The 18,714-nt window shown below is 46.5% G+C and overlaps 3 protein-coding genes and 1 long non-coding RNA gene across 8 annotated transcripts in view; 2 read left to right on the forward strand and 2 right to left on the reverse strand.

Annotated features, from left to right (window-relative positions):
• Positions 1 to 67: 67 nt before the first annotated feature.
• jmjd7 (jumonji domain containing 7) lies at positions 68 to 2,831 on the forward strand. 2 transcript variants are annotated; one of them, XM_051069619.1, is made up of 9 exons: positions 68 to 314; positions 989 to 1,142; positions 1,224 to 1,362; positions 1,693 to 1,807; positions 1,888 to 1,944; positions 2,035 to 2,130; positions 2,229 to 2,305; positions 2,392 to 2,551; positions 2,649 to 2,831. In XM_051069619.1, the coding sequence occupies exons 1-9, from the start codon at positions 200 to 202 to the stop codon at positions 2,735 to 2,737; spliced, it is 1,002 nt and encodes a 333-aa protein (XP_050925576.1). In that variant the 5' UTR covers positions 68 to 199; the 3' UTR covers positions 2,738 to 2,831. The 2 variants fall into 2 exon arrangements, with proteins under 2 accessions (XP_050925576.1, XP_018530306.1); XM_018674790.2 differs by having other exon boundaries at positions 69 to 248.
• Positions 2,832 to 5,312: 2,481 nt separating this feature from the next.
• fbxo34 (F-box protein 34) lies at positions 5,313 to 16,108 on the reverse strand. Of its 4 annotated transcripts, XR_007812757.1 has the most exons (4): positions 15,881 to 16,108; positions 11,700 to 11,893; positions 6,038 to 8,528; positions 5,313 to 5,998 (listed from the first exon to the last, which is right to left on the reverse strand). XR_007812757.1 is itself a non-coding variant. In XM_018674784.2 (3 exons), the coding sequence occupies exon 3, from the start codon at positions 8,519 to 8,521 to the stop codon at positions 6,545 to 6,547; it is 1,977 nt and encodes a 658-aa protein (XP_018530300.1). In that variant the 5' UTR covers positions 8,522 to 8,528; positions 11,700 to 11,893; positions 15,881 to 16,108; the 3' UTR covers positions 5,313 to 6,544. The 4 variants fall into 4 exon arrangements, 3 of the variants coding, with proteins under 3 accessions (XP_018530300.1, XP_018530301.1, XP_050925574.1); XM_018674784.2 differs by having other exon boundaries at positions 5,313 to 8,528; XM_018674785.2 differs by lacking the exon at positions 15,881 to 16,108 and adding an exon at positions 12,144 to 13,462 and having other exon boundaries at positions 5,313 to 8,528.
• LOC108882343 (uncharacterized) lies at positions 11,911 to 12,245 on the forward strand. The gene is made up of 2 exons (XR_007812758.1): positions 11,911 to 12,104; positions 12,137 to 12,245. It is a non-coding gene; the product is annotated as an uncharacterized LOC108882343 (long non-coding RNA).
• A 1,595-nt stretch (positions 16,109 to 17,703) lies between the features above and the next one.
• lgals3b (lectin, galactoside binding soluble 3b) overlaps positions 17,704 to 18,714 on the reverse strand; it is a 4,654-nt gene continuing 3,643 nt past the window's right edge. The window contains exons 6-7 of the mRNA XM_018674792.2: positions 18,443 to 18,611; positions 17,704 to 18,232 (exon numbers count right to left, since the gene is read on the reverse strand). Coding sequence (XP_018530308.1) covers positions 18,074 to 18,232; positions 18,443 to 18,611 — 328 coding nt within the window. The 3' untranslated portion in view covers positions 17,704 to 18,073. The remainder of the gene's footprint in view (positions 18,233 to 18,442; positions 18,612 to 18,714) is intronic.

The raw sequence follows: 18,714 nt of genomic DNA on the forward strand, positions 1-18,714 counted from the left end.
CCTCCTGCAGCTGCAGTTCATCCTCCGTCCAGCAGGAGGCGGTCTGCTCTGCAAACACAACAGGAGCGGAAGCTCTGCGCATGCGCACAGGATGTAAACAAAGTAGCTTGGCAGCATGATTTGTTGGCGAAATAAGAGCGGACAGAAAATAAAAGTAGTCTGATTCTAACTGACCTGAGATCAGCTGTAATGAGACTCAATGGAGCCAGTGAAGAAACGACTGAGCGAGTTTTCACTGGAGGCTCACGGTCAGAGCAGTACTACTACTACTACAACTACTACTACTGCTACTACTGTTAATACTACTGTTAACGGTCAGAGCAGTACTACTACTACTACAACTACTACTACTGCTACTACTGTTAATACTACTGTTAACGGTCAGAGCAGTACTACTACTACTACAACTACTACTACTGCTACTACTGTTAATACTACTGTTAACGGTCAGAGCAGTACTACTACTACAACTACTACTACTGCTACTACAACTACTACTACTATTAATACTACTGTTAGGGTTAGGGTTAGGGTTAACCCTTCTCTAACGGTCAGAGCAGTACTACTACTACTACTATTGCTACTATTGCTACTAATACTACTGATACTACTGCCAGTAATGCCATTAATACTGCTAGTAATACTACACTACTATTAGTACTACTGACAGGACTGTAGTAATACTACCATTACCACTACAGCTGCTAGTGCTGTTACTGATAGAAGTACTGCATACATGGTATTACTTCTACCTAAATTTCTACTGGTACTACCAGTACTAGTACTATAAGTTACTCCTACTGCTACTTACACTACTGCTGATACAAAGTACTACATACACATTACTCTGACCACTGTCACCAGTTGGACTACTGCTACAAATACTATTACTACCAGTTTAACAGTTTAATTAATACTGCTAGTACTACTAGTACAATAACCACCATTAGTACTACCGGTGACTCAGCTGATTGATTATTGATTACAGATCTGTATCTGAACCGATCGGTGCCGTACCTGGACGAACCACCTGAGCCTCTGCACTTCTACCGCGACTGGATTGGTCCAAACAAACCCTGCATCATCCGCAACGCCTTCAGCCATTGGCCAGCTCTGAGCAGGTGGACGCCAGAGTACCTGAGGTGAGGAGGCCCCGCCCACTGACACCTGCACCGTTCTTCCTCTGTGGTCAGGTGGGTTTACTTTCTGCTTCCTGTGGGCAGGAGGAAGGTGGGGTCAAAGGTCATCAGCGTGGCGGTGACACCTAACGGCTACGCTGATGCTGTCAGTGGCGATCGCTTCGTGATGCCTGAGGAGAGACAGATGAGTTTCTCTTCTGTTCTCGACGTCATCGAGGGGAAGGTGAGACACACCTGAGCTGTTACTGTTACTGCTGCTGTTACTGTGTGACCTCTTATTGTGTCTCTGTCTCTGTGTGTGTCTGTCTCTCTCTCTGTCTGTGTGTGTGTGTCTCTCTCTCTGTCTCTGTCTGTCTCTGTGTGTCTCTGTCTCTCTGTGTGTTTCTTTCTCTGTCTCTGTGTGTGTCTGTCTCTCTCTGTCTCTGTCTGTCTCTGTGTGTGTGTCTCTGTCTCTGTCTGTCTCTGTCTGTCTCTGTGTGTGTGTCTCTGTCTCTGTGTGTCTGTCTGTCTTTGTGTGTGTGTGTCTCTGTCTCTGTCTCTCTGTGTGTTCCAGGTGCAGCAGTGTGGGGTGCTGTATGTTCAGAAGCAGTGCTCTAACCTGCTGCAGGAGCTTCCTGAGCTCACAGACGATGTGGAGTCTCATGTTCCGTGGATGAGTGCGGCGCTCGGTGAGTTCACTGTTTTATATTTATTTAGTTTCTATTTTTACACTCAAGTGTTTTTATTTTTCTTTCTTTTCTTCTTTTAGGAAAGTTTCCTGATGCTGTGAATTTTTGGCTCGGAGAAGCGAACGCCGTCACCTCCAGTGAGACCTAAACTCCACACAACACACCAGCCACATGCTGTGTTTGCAGTGTATAAACTGTGTGTGTGTGTGTGTGTGTGTGTGTTTCAGTGCACAAAGATCACTATGAGAATCTTTACTGTGTGATTTCTGGAGAGAAAAACTTCCTCCTGTTGCCGCCCACAGACCGACCCTTCATCCCCTACGGTAACCATAGCAACCACCCTGTATCCACCCACGGTAACCATAGTAACAACCCTGCATCTACCCACAGTAACCATGGCGACGATATCTGTGTGTGTCAGGTGTGTATCAGCCGGCTGTTTACCATCAGAAGGATGACGGTGAGTTTGAGGTCGTCGATCAGGCCGACTCTGAGAAGGTGCGTTCAGGTGTCTGCTAATCTCAGCGCTCCCTGCTCTCATTAAAACACTGCAGCTCACCCTGATACCCCCCCACCCTCCTCAGGTCCCGTGGATCCCTCTGGACCCCCTGAACCCAGACCTGGAGCGGTATCCGCAGTACCGCAGGGCTCGGCCGGTCCGCTGCAGCGTGAAGGCTGGGGAGATGCTGTACCTGCCATCTCTGTGGTTCCACCACGTCCAGCAGTCACACGGCTGCATCGCAGGTACAGCAACACCTGAATGCAGCAGGTGACCTGTCCCAGTCTGTCTCACCTGGACTCAGTGACCTCACTCTGTACTTTTATTCTCTCTCTGCTGCAGTGAACTTCTGGTATGACATGGAGTACGACATCAAGTACAACTACTTCCAGCTGCTGGAGTCGCTGTGTGAGGTCTCAGGGTTGACATGACATCACAGCAGCTGCATGATGTCATCATGATGGTGATTGGTTTAGAGTTTGAGTGACAGGTTGAAAATAAAACAGTGAAATGATGAAAACCACAGATCAGAGTCTGTTGGATTTAAATGTCTGAATGTTTTTAAACTCTGATAAGAAACATATAAACATTTGTTCTGAGTTTTAGTTCCTGATACACAGGTGTAGCTCAGGTGTAGTCCAGGTGTGGTTCAGGTATGGTTCAGGTGTAGTTTAGGTGTAGTCCAGGTGTGGTTCAGGTGTAGTCCAGGTGTAGTCCAGGTGTAGTTCAGGTGTAGTCCAGGTGTAGTTCAGGTGTAGTTTAGGTGTGGTTCAGGTGTGGTTCAGGTGTGACAGCTGCAGTTCTCTCCATCACCACCAGGTGTCACCAAACAGCAGGAAGCAGCAGAGGGACTCCTCACTCCTGAACTCTGGTTCAAACTGACTCACTGACTGAGTTGTGTTCAAACTGACACCCAGTCCAGGAAGAACCAACACTGCGCTGCCTTCAGGTGACTGTAGGAAATATCTAAACCACAACCTGGAAACTTCAGCAGCTGAAGTTTAAAACAAAGTGTTTCCTGAGCTGAAACAGCACTGACACCTTCACTGTGTTTGAATGAACCAATAAAGCTCCATCTGAATTAGCAGTGAATGATGGTTGTGCTGTAGAAACATGAGGAGTGAAGAGCAGTCAGAGAGAAGGAAGGAGACACAACATTATGAATGAATCCTGCAGGTTGTTGTAGCTCAGGTCCACATCAAGGGAGACACTTGATTTATTACCAAACCAAGGTTCAATTGACATTTACACCTAATCATTTCAATTCAACTTAATATCTGTAACGTTATTAAGTTACCGTATTAGGTTTGTGTTTCGTCCTTGGATGATAAAAATAGTCTTCCACAGCTGAACAGTTTGTTTCCTCCTGTCCCTTTAATATCCACCAGCTGAATGTCTGTATGTTCATAATGTTCACAATGTTCAACAAAGAGGAAAACTTCCTGTTTCAAATCATTGGATGAAGCAGAGGGCATATGTAATAATCCCTGGAGTCTAACAACTGTCATGAGAAAACTACATTTAAACACCAGAGGGAGGAAGTGACCTCAATATTAAACACAGTTACAGTTTGGAGGTCACAGGTTTGGATCAGGTCTCTTACTTTGAGTCTGAAGGTCCAGGTCCATCACTGAAGTTCAGAGGATGATCTTTGGACCGGTCACCCTTCAGAGACAGACAGATGGATCCTGGAGACTCTGCTCCGTCCTCCTCTTCCTCCACACAATCACTCATCTTCTGGACTTCAGTCAGTCTGAGAGGGAAACAGGAACACTGACTGAGAGAACAGGAAGTAACACACACACTGACAGAGTGTACAGTTTATTAAAAGCAGACCTCAGGTCAGTTTGTTTCCACATAACTAACTGTGTAGGTCTGTGAGTCAACAAGAAGTCCATTCATTTCTAAAGCTGGGACAGAGTGGATGCTCTGTGTACCACAGGAAGTTAGCAGATGGAGTCACTGGAGGGATCCTGACGGACTGCATGGACCAGTTAGCCGAGGTGTTCTCCACCATCCAGACTGGACTAATGTTTTAATCTGTGTTTCTATCAGTCTGTACAGACATGCAGTTCCTCACATTGAACACTAGAGGGTGTACTCGGTATTCTAAACATTTTAAGACACAAACAAGGTCTGAGGCTACATCCACCCTGACACGTCTCAGTTTAAACCTCATCTGTGCAGATGCATGAAGACCACGTTACTCTGGAGTCTTCAGCTACTCAAACTGAAAACTCAGAGGTTCAGCTCCTTTCAACAGGAAGCAGATCGTTATCAGTTGTTTTTTTCGTTTTACACAATAGCAAAGACAGAGTTGTAGTGAAATCTAAGAACTTCAGCAGCAGCTGACACTGAGATCAGCTGTAGTTTGACACCAATCAGGAAATGAATGTTTGAGACTGCATTATCATTTCTAGTCTGACTGTAAAATACAAGTTTTTAAACTAACACGGAGCAGTGTTTTTACAGAGGCTGTAAAACTTTAAATGAGGAATCAGTGGAGTCAGTGTGGATGCAGACTGAGGGAACAGGAAGAAGCTGATGTTCCCTGGTTTCCTCTTCTTCACTCGACTGTTCACAGACAGAAAACTGACTCTGAGACTTTGGCAGGAAAATAACAAGAATGTGATGTTAACACTCACCTGTCTTCAGCTTCCTGCTCCTCTGTCTCAGGTAACTGGATCACCTGATGAGTGTAGCCTCTCCCCCCTCCATACACAGGAAATGACATGACTGTGTCTCAGTGTGTTTGTTATCAGTTACAAGTTGTGTAAATTAGTGGAGTTACTCTACATCTGAGTTGAGACAACAGAAAACAGAAAACATGACCCTGAGATCTGTCGCTGTGTGAACTATGACCTGACCATGAGAACAAATCTGTCTGAGACAACAAACACAGTCCACACACACTTTTAATGTCAGTGTTTTTATCTGCTGTGTTGATGGTGAATGTGCAGCAGGAACAGAAAGTTTCAGACTGAAGCAGAGAAATAAAGACGAGTCTTTGTTTTTAACCCAAACAAGAACCAATGAGAAAACACTTTATTAAAGCAAAACCTCAGTGAGAGAAAAGAGGCAGCGACAGAATCCAGCAAACCTTAAAAAAACACTCATCTCTGAAGGTCAAAGGTCGTCACATCTTCTCCCCTCATTTTCTTTTTTACAGTCTCTACAGTTTTATATTGCATCGTCTCCGAGAACAGTCAAGGCCACGCCTCCTCTCTTCCTCCTGAAAACAACAATCATCATCACATCAGGTTCCTGATCATCACTCACATCAACCACGACATGAATCCACCACACAATCTGTCCTTCAACCTTTATGTACAAATGTAAACACAACAAGATGCAGGTAAATTCACCTGCTCTAGACAAACACAGGCCACGGCCCCTGAAGCCACGCCCCCTCACCTCCGCTCAAACTCCACTTACTCTGTTCTGTAGCTTTCAACCAACTCACAGTCTTCATCAGCAGACTGAGTTTCTCCCTGATGAAGACCATGATGAAGAGTCGACAGCTGAGCTGCAGCCAATGATCAATTAACTGATCAACTGACTGATCAGAAACTGATCATTGATGACATCTGATTCCCTGACTGAGAAAACGTGAGTGTCTTGATTGATAAAAAGAAGAATCAGCTGCAGCTGTAAAACTGAGTAAGTGGATGTTGAGGAGGAGAAGAGGAGTCCTGGCTGGGACTCCTCCTCCCTCCTGCTAACGAGGAAACTACCTGTTAATGAGCTGCTGACGTAACGAGATGTCAGACAGACGGACGTCAGTTCACTGTGATCAGGTTTCAGTGTGAGGTGAGGTCTGAGCAGCAGGGGGCGCCGTCCTGTCACAGGTCAGAGTTTCCCTCTGACGTGTCTGAGCTGCAGTCATGAATGGATCAATCAGCAACTATTGATGATTGATTAAATGTTTCAGTCATTAATAATTCAGATACAATAAACCGAACCAGTCATGTGACCACGTCACCTGGAGCTGGGTGGAACAAGTGTCTCTACCTGTTGACTGAAAACTAATCAACAGATCAATCGATGATGTAAATAACTGTTAACTGATCTGAAGCTTAGAACTTAACTGATCAACAAATCAATGACTGATCAATGACTGATCTCTGCAGGTGTTTGTTATTTGCTGCTGTTCAGTGTTTTGAAGGAAACTCTGAGCTGCTGTTGCATTATGGGAGCAGCTGATTCTCACACACACACACACAAACACACACACACTCTCAGTCGTCGTCATGGCTCCTCCTGTAGATCGGCACGTTGATGCTGTGGAAGGCCGGCACCCAGCGGTTGTCATGGAGACCCACGTTGCAGCCGGGCGCGTCCCTGTGGACGCCGTGGCAGCACATCCAGTACCCGGGGCCGTAGGGCAGCGCCTGGCAGTACGGTTTGTGGTGCCAGCGGCACAGAGACACGTCGCCGCGGCCGTACCGCTTCTTGCACTGTTTGCAGGGGTCGTCACGGTAACGGGGGTCGGACACCCAGAGCGAGTCGGCGGGCCGCACGCCGTAGTTCTCGATGACGAACTTGAAGTAGTGGCAGGTGCACTTGAGCGCGGCGAGGCTCTGCGTGGGCAGCAGCAGGAAGATCTTCACCAGCAGGTGGTGAGGCAGCACGGCCAGGTACGGCTGCGGCTCCAGCAGCTGCTGCAGCCGCTGACGCATCTCCAGGAAGTCCTGCGACACCGAGGCACGCCGGCCCAGAGGCACCGCGGTAGAGCAGGGACTCACACCGACAACCTCCCCCTCCTGACTTCTCCTCATCTTCTCTGATTGGCTGCAGGAGTCAGGTGAGAAGCTGACAGCAGGGGGGCGGGGCCGTGAGGGGGAAGGTTCCAGGTCAAAGGTCATTCTGTGGTGAGGGGGGCGGGGCTCTGAGTCTGTGGGGGGAGGGGTGGAAGCTGCAGGAGGCAAAGACAAAAACAACAAGCCAGGCAGAGGCTCCGCCTCTTCTGACAGAGGGGGCGGAGCCACAGTCTGAGTCTCTGTGACAGCACTCCCCCCAGTCCCACCAGCCTCACCTGAGAGGGAAGAGGGGGGCGTGGCCAGCTCAGGTGAGGGGGGCGTGGTCAGAGCTGAGGCAGGTGTCTGTGTCCCACTTGGACTTTGAGCTCCTGGCAGTGATGACGATGAGGAGGATGATGTCACTGATGATGTAGGATGGGAGGGGGCAGAGCTCTGGTCCCCGGCGGCGAGCAGGACTCGTCCCACCGTCCTCCTCAGACTGTTGCTCCTCGACAGGTCTCCCTCCGTCCTCCTCCTCAGACACTCCGACTCCAGCTTGGCCACCATGTCCGACACCCTGACGCTCTCCGGCTCCTCCCCCCTGACCTCGGGGGGCGGGGCTCTGGACAGCGTGATGGTGGTGGAGCTCCTCTGGAGAGCAAGCAGAGGTTTGCAGTCAAGTTGCTGCTCGCTCGCCCTCTGCTCCAGGAACGCCACCATCTCCACCACCGACACCTTCTGCTCCTCCTCCTCCTCCGCTGTCACCACCTCGCTCCCCCTCCACCTGTCACATGAGCTCTGAGTCGAGTCTGAGCGCTGTGGAGACGGTTTCTGGGTGTGTTGCTGGGCGTCCAGGACTTGGTTCCTCTGGTCCTGCTGGAGGTTCTGGTTCTGGTTGTTTCCAGACCTGCGGCGTCGTTTAGCGCTGCAGTTCTCCTCCCAGCTCCCCTTCGCCTTCACTGCTCGAGTTAGTCCAGGCATGGCACTGTGGTTCGTACACATCGATGGCGTCCTGTTCGAGTGCTCGCCGCCTCCAGCTCCATCTGTCCGTCCTCCCTCTGAGGCGAAGATGGCGATCTTCTCGCGGACGTGTCCGGGCTTGATGACGGTCCAGATGTCCAGCGGGGTGTCAGAGTCCTCGGTGGCGGTCTGGTACATCCTGAGCGTGACGTTCTCGCAGCCCAGCGGTGGGGGGAGGAGCTGCAGGGCGGGGCTGGATGACACCTTCAGTCGCAGCGACGACACGCTGCTGCTGACGTTGTTGTTTGTTGCGTTGCTGCAGCGAAGCATGTTGGTGGAGATGACACTGAACGGGAGGCGGCCACTGCTAATGTTGCCATGGTTACTGCTGCAGGTCCTCAGCAGCGTCCCCTGCTGGCTCACAAACAGACTGCTCTGCTGGGAGGACGTCTGAACACTGGATGCATCCAAACACAACTCTGAGCGCACGAGCTTCGGATACGACTTCAGATGCATGATGGTCCTGAGAGAGAGAGAGAGAGAGAGAGAGAGAGAGAGAGAGAGACAATTATTCCAACCCTGTTCTGAAACATTCAGTATGTCTTGTATATTTTGATCTGACTCGATCGGTCGTCTGCACAGAGGTCAGAGGTCATCAGGATCTGAGTTTAGCTGCTGAGAGATGTTTTTCTTGTTTTGTCACTTGATGTGAAGATAAGCTTAATGCTGCGTTCAAGTTCCTCTCTGAAATCTGAATTTCTGAGTTCCCAGTCAGAAGTTTGAACCTGAACGCCTCCTGAAGTCAGAGCAACCCCACCAACCCTGACATCAGAATCCAAGATGGCTGCTCCTCATCAGCAGCAGTGAACTCTCTGCTAATGTTCCTCTTTATAGCAGCTCAGTCTCATTAGTTTACATGAAGTCAGTCAGACACAGAGAACTGTTCAGGTTTTATCTGTGGACATGTTGCTACGCTGTTTGTAGAGCGATGTTAGCAACTGTTGCTAACAACAGCTAGTCTGAGATACGACTGAATCAGTTCACCTTCATGGTTTAATGTTGCAGGTTTGAAGAGTTTGTGTTAAACTCTGATGTGAACAGCTCAGCTGTTCTTCAGGAGCAGATCTGATCTGATTCTCTGACAGAGAAACAACAACAAAGACTTCCTGTGAGCGTCTATGTTTCTCTGAAATCTTTAACATCTTTAACTCATCTGTGGCGTCACCTCAGTTCAGACTACGATGTAAATGAAACATTAAAGAGCAGTCTGAAATGTCTTCATGAATCCAGCTTGTGGAGAGAAATCTAAACAGGATTTACTGAGACTGAACAAAAACAGTGAAAACAAACAGTTTAAATCTGTGGTCATGGTACTCAGAGACCTGAATCAGTGTTGGTGTCCTGACTAACAGACAGAGACAGAATGAAAATCAGTTCAGACCTTTCAAGGACAGATTTCAGAGCAGACGGCTGCTGACTGAAAACACACCTCTCTCTGATTATCAGAGTTGCAGATAAAGAAAGCCTTATAAGCCCTGGTTAGTCAGACAGATGCACACTGAGACTCAGAGGGAGGATCCTGCTGCTGGATGACACTCACTGGATTTACTGCACCACAGAGTTAAACATTCAACAGTTTTATTTCCCTGGTACACCCGGGTGGGGGGGGTACTCTGTGTCTGCAGCAGCTTACCAACATGCAGCTAACGAGTGTCTAAATGAGACTACAGAGGTTGTCGGGGACGTTAACATGAAAACCCATCTACTCACCAGTCCACCTTTACAGCCTCGTTGTGTTTCTACTCACGCTCTTTCAAACTCTCACTAACTTTCTAAGAAGAAAGGCTTTTGTAGAAGAGCTCAGAGCTAAATGAAATGACCAGTTGGAAGCTTAGTGGTGGAGACGTTGACGTCATGTGACCGTGGTGTAGTTGGTTTATAGCCTAACATTAGCTTCTTACTTCAAACATCAGAACAGTGGAGTTCATCTACAGAAACACATCATCCCTGTAGGAGTGTATATGTTTGTGCTGCAGACTCATTGAGTTACAGCGACACCTACTGGCCTGTGTTACTGCTGCGTCTTTATGAACTTTTTTAGACGCAAAGTTAAAGTTTCAAAGTTAAAGTTTTAGTAAAACTGTTGTTGTGTAAACTGAGTCTGAGTGAATTTAATAAAAGTGGATTTTATCATAATTATCAAGTTAATCTGGTGTTTCATGAGATCAGTGACCTTTGACTTGACCAGTAATAAATCAGGGATCAGTGTTGTTCACCGGTGGTTTGATGGCTGATCTGTGGTCAGTGTGAGTGAGAGTCAGAGACTTCATGTTCTGTCTTTGTTTTCCTTCGACCACATGTTCAGACATGTGCAGGAACACACTCCTACAGGATTACATCATGATGAACAACACACACACACACACACACACACAGCATTACCTCAGCTGCTGCTCTCAGCTCAGTTTGGATTCATTCCCACAGTCACACCCAGTAAGAACAAACCTGACTCTCAGCTGCCTCCATGTCTCTGTCCTGGTCTCTGCCTGAAATCTGGATCTGTTTTTTGTTTTTCTCCCCTGTCACACACACTGGTTGGTGTGTAGCTGTACTCTGATTGGTTGGCGTGTAGTGGGAGGTCACAGCAACATCTGACTGGATGTAGAACCACAGATTTCAGGAGAATCGTTTCTTTTACACGATGAATCAGAAAATCTTTATCAAATCCTCCTGTTGACGAAGACGCTGCGGTTCTGACTGAGACGCTCATGATATTTCTGACCATGTCCATCAGCAGAGACATGGAGGAGCTGACGGGCTCCTTCCTCTTCCTGTCAAACTGGAACTATGACTCAGGTGAAGTCAGGTGAACAGGTAACTGTCTCTGGCTCTGGCTGCAGGTTGTACAGGTCTCTGACATGGAGCTGGTTTCTGTCCTCGGACTCAGAGCAGATCTGACTCACCTCTCCACAGCTGTGACCTCTGACCTCTCGGTGTTTTATAACAGTGTGTCTGGCTCTCGTTAGCCTCTGACTGCAGTTTGTGAAATCTTAATTGTTCCCAGTCACCGTGACGACGACTCTCCTGCAGCTCCGACTTCATCACTTCACATCCAGAATGACAGAACTAAAACTGAACTGTTTGCAGTGAAAAAGCCTGAGATTCAAATCTCCTCTCAGTGGAACTTTCACACTCATCACATGGTCTTCCTCAGTGGTCACTGAATCATAGACCAGGACTTTAACACAGAAGACCATGTTACGTTCGAAAGCTCCAGAGCTGCCACTGAGTGGATCATTTAAATCCAGTTTGATCAGGAACTTTGGTTCCTGTCGGTTTTATTAAAAACACACCAACACCAACTCTGTTCACGGTTTCATACTCACAGCTGATGGAAAGTAACTAAGTACATTTACTCAGGAGATCCACAGCCGACCCAGCATCAGTTTGTAAAGTCATAAAGTCATTATTGATTTGATTCTGCTGAGTGAGAACTGACCTTAACTTCAGTGAAACATCAGAGTTGATCTTCTCCTGGACTCAGAGGTCAGAGGTCACCTCATGTGTCCTTTCTGTGTGTGTGTGTGTGTGTGTGTGTGTGTGTGTGTGGTGTAACTTCAGTGACCCACATTTTATACAAACAGTCATCCTGTTACATCAACCCCCCCCCCCAACCGTGTGAGAGTGGGTTTACCTCAGGCTGCGTGCTGATTGGCTGGTGGTGGGGGTAGGGGGTGTGGTCCTGGTTTGAGTGACAGCTCCTCTGATCCTTCAGCTTCACATCTCTCAGACGTTCAGTGACTCCCCCCCCTCCCCCCCCCAGACAGGAAATACAACCAGAGTCCGTCTGTCAAATGTGTCCTCCACAGCAGACAGGAAGCAGACAGCCTGTATACACACATATATACACACACACACACACACACACACACATCATCATCCATCATCATCATCATCATCATCATCATCATCATCATCAATACACAAATATCTGATCAATCATGTAGAACCAGTTTATCCATCAGGTCAATCAGCTGATCTGACAGTCACCATCCTGAAACCTGCTCCTGCATCACAAACAGCTGAACATTTGAACCAGGTCTCACAGGCTTCAGGTCTCTCAGGCTTCAGGTCTCACAGGCTTCAGGTCTCTCAGGCTTCAGGTCTCACAGGCTTCAGGTCTCACAGGCTTCAGGTCTCACAGGCTTCAGGTCTCACAGAATTCAGGATCAGACAGCTGTCTTCAGCTCAGGGGAGGAAAACAAACCCTCAGTCCACAGATTCAGAGACAGCTGTTAACCAGACTGAACAGAGACCAGAACCTCCTCCATGTTCTGACCCGTCAGGGGCCATGGACCGGTCCAGATAAACAGTCCTCGTCCTGAAGCTGACAGGACTCTGAATAACTCATTCCTGTCTGCACAGTGAGTCTAAATACTGATGGAAAGAACCAAACACACTGAGAGCTGGATCCTCTGGACAGAACCCTGGTCCTGGTCCTGGTCCTGGTCCAGTTTGTTTCTGTGTGTTGAACCACGACAGCAGCACGTGGTCATGTAAAGTGACACCCTGCAGCTGCTGTCAGACCCAGCTCTGCTTACACTGTGTGTGTATATGTGTCAGTCAACGAGCCAATCAGCTGCCAGAACTCTCTCCTTGTGTCTATATAAGGCAGTGGGTAATCAATAGGCCTGGAATGCCAACACACACACACACACACACACACACACACACACACACACACACACAAACAACAACAACAACAACAAACATGGCCGACCCAAACAAAACCACAGCTTCAGTTTAATATTAATCTACAGACTTTACTGTGATGAAGAAGATGAGAGCTCGATCTGAACGATTGATCTGAACGATTGATCTGAACGATTGATCTGAACGATTGATCTGGTCTAATGATTGATTCCAGCTCTGGACTCTGACCCAGAGCTTCATCAAGTCTCATCATCGTCTCTGTGTGACAGAGTGTGTTATGTCCAGTACTCTGTATCAGTGCCCCACCCTGCTGTCCAAGTGCATTATGGGAAATGTAGGCTCTACCTCTGCTCCTCACAGTTCTAATCTGTCTCTCACAACAACAACACTGACACACCAGAGGCCTATACTACAGAGAGAGTTGAACCTCCTGTGGTTGAACTCAGGTTCTCAGGTAAAGTCGGGGTTGACAAACCCTGACTGCCTCGATCTGTGTTAAACGGTACGACGGTGGTTCAGATGTGGGTCAGTTGAGTCGGTGTTAACTTAATCAGAGTTAGTGCGTGTTGATTAAAGGGGCGTGCACCGTATCTCTCAGATGAAGAGCGCACGTTAATTCAGTGGGTTTAGAGGAATTTAAAGAGACTCTAACGACACAATGTCAAACCAACAAAGACAGAGAGACTGGTCACATGTTCTCTGGATTCTTCATCTGTAATATGAGATGTAAGGACACAGAACATATGTGATCAGATACTTGATTACAGTCAACACGTGGGTCACATGTCTGAGAATGAGCTGTTCCTGTTAACGATGTTCTGCCTGGAACACTCAGGCTGTATATGTATGAATGTAATGCTGTTATGTTCAGTATGAACTTCATATTAACAGTAACTGAAATTGAAAATGGAAAATATGGAGCACTAAAAAAAACATTTATTGGTCCACATATCTCTACCATCCACTACTTTTTTCTTTCTTTTTCTTTTTCTTTTTTTTGGGGGGGTGGGGGGGCTGACGGTCTTTAGACAACCCCCGTCCTGCAGAGTCAGCCTCTCTCAGTCGTTGTGTCAATATTGATTGGTTGTTCCACCTGTGGGGCGGAGCTTAGGTAGAAGTAACACCTGTAACACCGAGTTAACCACGAACATAAACTGCTCAGAGCAGTTTAGAGATGCAGTGTAAATCACCATGGCAACAGACCTCAGGTAAAACCTGTCCACCTTTCATAGTACAGGTTAATCAGGAAGTTACACCTGACGTCACCAAGTTACTCCTGAAGTTACTCTGATAAGACAGTAACCTCGCTTCGTAGTACAGGCCTCAAAGGGTCCAACCAGCTGTCTGAGTCATGTGGCTGTTTCCAGGCCTGTGATTGGTCAGAGTGAAACAGCAGCAGCCCCAGTTCCTCTGTGTTTTAGAGGAATACAAACGTCTGAAGCTTGTTTCAGCCTGTTCAGCCAGACAACCACACCCTCTGCTCAACCACAAGGCATGCTGGGAGGAGAGAGAGAAGAGAGAAAGCTGTGCACTACACACTGTGTGTAGTGTAGTGTAGTGTGGGTCAGGGTTCAGAGAACTCTGACAAGATTCAAACATGGAAACATTAACGTTTCAGCTGCTGCTGTTAAACGTCCTGAAGCAGCTGCTTCAACAGTAAAACCAGGAAGTGAGTGTGAGCACAGAGAAAGTGGACGGAGGTGAAACCATCTGAGAAACAGCAGGAGACAAAAAGATAAGAGATGATTAGTGAGCAGCTGATGTGACTTCGGTCAGCTGATTCATTAACCTGCTGAGGAAACAGTGACTCAGCAGCGTCTGGACGAACATTCAGTTTACAGAGAATAAATCAGACAGAGCAGCTCTCCTCTCCTGCAGATCTCTGACATTACAGTCGTCTGCTTCTCTGAGGGCTTCACATCCTTCATCAGGTCAAAGATCTGAGACAGACCTCAGACAGGTTCAAACAGGTACAGGTAAATCACAGGTCGACTGATGAGACTCAAACCACAACATCTGACACCGAAAACCACATCTCAGCATGTCAGTAAAGGACAGTTCTGCTGTTTTATCTCCATCTTTAGTCTGATTCTCTCTGAGTCTGAGGCTGCAACACAGACGTTTCATTATCATCAGCAACAATCAGGGCACAGAAAAACAAGCAGCAGTCGATGGGCTGATTCCAGCTGAAGATCTGCTGTAACCTTCAGTGTAAAGACGTCACGTTCAGCTCTGCACTCAGATCAACCCTCCATCACATGAACGAGTGCAGAGGAAACCAGACGACACACAGGATTCAGGATTTACTCACATTCTTTCTGATCAAACACTCGATCACATGATCTGATGACAAGAGACGCAGCTACAGGAGGTAATAACCTGGAGGCTCCTGGAGTTCTCAGTGTGTGTGTCAAAGGTCAAAGTTCAGCTACAGAGCGTATTTACAGGAACAGCTGCTGATCGCCTCAGATCAATAAGACTGGACGTCTGTCTGAACCTGTCGACTCCTCCTCAGGGTCCAGACTCTGTGATGTCTAACTCACCTGATAATTGATTAAGGTGAAAATGATCAGCTGACTCTGAGCTGCAGCTGTGAACTGAACAGATGTTGAGATGTGACTGGCAGCTTCAAACCTAACTAACTAACTAACTAACTAACTAACGTGCCCGGTGTTAACCAGCTGAACTGACCCACAGCAGCAGGATCAGACCTGCAGTCTGTGAACCTCAGTCCGGATCATACACGGACCCCGAGGCCTCTGCACCACCTCCACTGTCTGCTGCTAACGTCTGTTAGCATTTAGCTTCTCACCGGCTCCGTATGACGATAGAAGCGGTTACATGTTCCAGAGCAGCAGACAACAAAGTGTCCACCACCCCGTTACCACCCCGTCTGTAACCGGAGCTCACTTCCGACACCAGTCCACAAACTTTGCTAGCCTCTGCGCTAACTAGCATGCTACTAGCCCCGGCCGTTTGACGCCATGATACACCTGGCTAACTGACTAGCTTCAGCGGCTAACGGACGCAGAGCGGAGAGGAAGGAAACAGCGCGACGACATTTCAATAAACTTCACCGAGTCTCCGTCGGTTCGTGTTCGGGTGCGGACGGACGGTTACAGCGGCAGAACCCACCGGACAGAGGCCGAGGGTCAGACTAACCTGAGGGGCGATCTCTCCGTCTCTGTCCGCTGCTGGCAGCTGTTCCCGGTTCGTCCCGGTTCACGTTAAACTCCGCTGCGGATAAACGTCGTTTTAAACCGTGAATGTCGGTCTGACCGGAGCTCCACCGTCACCGAACCTGTCGGTTCTCCTGACCGAACTAACGTCTACAGACCGAGCACCCGGACGTACAGCTGGAGCTGCTGCGTCATGACGTCACAACGCCTGCCAAAGATCGTCTGTGTAAAAGGATGTGTCTTACATCGAATTTAAGATTTTAAGAACGAGGAACGTGTCTGTTTTAGTAAAAATGAAACATATAAAACAATCACTGACCTCTGTAAGTTAGAAACTGTCACACCTTTTTAAAAATCCCTTTATTTCCTGTTTTATTTCCTTGTCATGTTTCATTGAATGATATTGTGTCTGTGGCTGAACCGGTTGTTTCCACTGTTGATCCCTTGTTTATCTGATAAAAGGTTCTGGTTCTGTGTGACCGCTGGTCCAACACTAAAACACCTTTAATTCACTGTGACAGAAAGCCAAGAGAAGTTTGGTGTTCTTACTAAAAATAACTCAAAACGATCGATCAGTTATCAGAATATTCAGCAGTTTATTTTCTGTGGATTGATTGATCAATCTACAAACATTTTTTGAAAAGAATCAGATTTTAATCTTCTGTTATTTGATCCAATTTCGAGTTTAATTTAATGGATCTATTCTCTCCTTTATTGTCCTCTCTAGTTGGAATTTCTCTTCAGAAGATTTACACTGTTTTTTATTCAATAAAAGTTTTATTGATTAAATTATTTATGAACATTAACAGTTAGTTTGATGTTTATTTTTCATCATTACTCACGTTATTTAAACCTGAACAGTAGGTTTGTATTTTGGAGTGTTTTGGTTCCCAGCAGCAGAGACAGAGTGAGACCTCTCGTGTTTCATCATTTATCTGTGAACCGTCTTCAGTTTCAACAACAACAACAACAAAACATCAGAACCAGGAGAACCTGAGCCCTCCTACAGCCACGGGTCAAAGGTCAGACTGGACTGTCCCTCTCCCACCTCCTCCTTTCCTTCTCTAGCTTTTCCCTCCTCCCTGATCCTTTGTCTGTCTCCTTCCCTCCTCTCTTCCGTCCTCTCTCTGTCCCCTGTGTCCTCCTCTCCTCTCACCTCCTGCAGAGGACGAGAATGATGCGTTTAATGTCTCTCCTGTTGACATGTAAAAATAAATACACAGAGTTTATGTCAGAGGAGTCTCCTCTTCCTCCTCTTCCTCCTCAGCTTATTAACAAACACATTAACTGTCAGTTTAAGACCTGAGACAATGAGGCCACATCTCCACCCCCTCCTCCTCCTCCTAAACCTGAGGACTCTTCAGACCTGCAGCAGTGGCGCCCCCTGGTGTCTGCGTGAAGCATATTATACAGTATATCAATATAATTTATTTTTTAATGATTTATATTATTATAATAATATCAAAAATGATACTAATACTAAATTATATTTTGAAGTATTAAATGAAATCAAATTCAAACATTATGTAGAATAACTATAATGTATTTAGTATATAATAATATAATGCACTAAGGAAAATATAACTGATTATAATATAACTAATAATATAATACATTTTTAGTCAATTTACTAGATAATACTAGAGTATTAAACAGAATTAATCAAATTCATTTGATATACATCAATATAACATGCTTTAAATACAACTTCCATGTATAATAATATAATTAATTATTTAAAACTACTATATAACTTCAGAGGTCAGAGGTCAGGTTCTGCTGTACAAATACAAACATACAAACAGCTGGTGGTTAAAGATAAAGCCTTTATTTCTGAGTCACCTGAGTACAAAAAGAGACTATTACAAAAGGATCCACTGAGGATGATTGTTTACTGATCAATTTCTCTGGATCTACAGAATCTATGGAAAATCTTTTGTAGATCTATGGAAGGAATCTGATGAATCTGCCTATTTTAGAAAATGATGATCTACAGATGATGTACATTAGCTCTCTGGTGGATCCCCAGTAGATCCTTCTATCTATGATATATATAGTATTAGTATAGTGTTGGATTTCTTATGAATTAATTGACGATCCCCTGTAGACAGATGGATCCACCCTCCCCCAACCCTTCATTCTGTGATGGATTTGGTGATGGATCTGGTGATCTGTCTCAGGGCAAGGTCTCCATGTGGACCTTGGACAGGGTGAGGTCGTAGTAGATGTTGAGTTTGTTGATGGCACTCAGGTTGGTGATCCGGTGTTTGTACTCCAGCAGGTGAGAGTTGTTGATGGCCACTTTAAACTCCCTGTTGGTGCACAGGATCTTCATCTGCAGCAACAAAACCACAAACTGTTGTTAACCTAATAAAAGGTCATGGACTGTGGTGAGTTCAGGGATCCTCTGACATCTGAGTGTCACTGATAGAGGACAGACCAAACCCAAACAAGGACCTTAGACTGAAAAGGGTTTATCTATATTATTATATAATAATAAAAATAAAATCAGATTATTTTTATCGATATAAAATCAGCATCTGACCTCAAACGACTGTCCCTTGGCGAAGGGAAAACGCTGCAGTTCTCTCTCCTCTTTGCCCCACTTCTTGCCAATGCAGCTGTTCCTGACGATCACCTGCTGGCCACCCTCATTGAAGCGAGGATTGAAGTGGAAGGCCAGGTCACTCGATGTGGACAGATCCACTGTGATCCTGAAAACCAACAGAGACCATCACTGACCATCACTGACCAGGTGAGCAATGTTAAAATTGGTAACTGTCTTTTAGAACATATTCATCCATCCATTCATCCATC

The sequence above is a fragment of the Lates calcarifer genome, unplaced genomic scaffold (assembly GCF_001640805.2).
Source record: "Lates calcarifer isolate ASB-BC8 unplaced genomic scaffold, TLL_Latcal_v3 scaffold_58_123, whole genome shotgun sequence".
NCBI lineage: Eukaryota > Metazoa > Chordata > Actinopteri > Centropomidae > Lates > Lates calcarifer.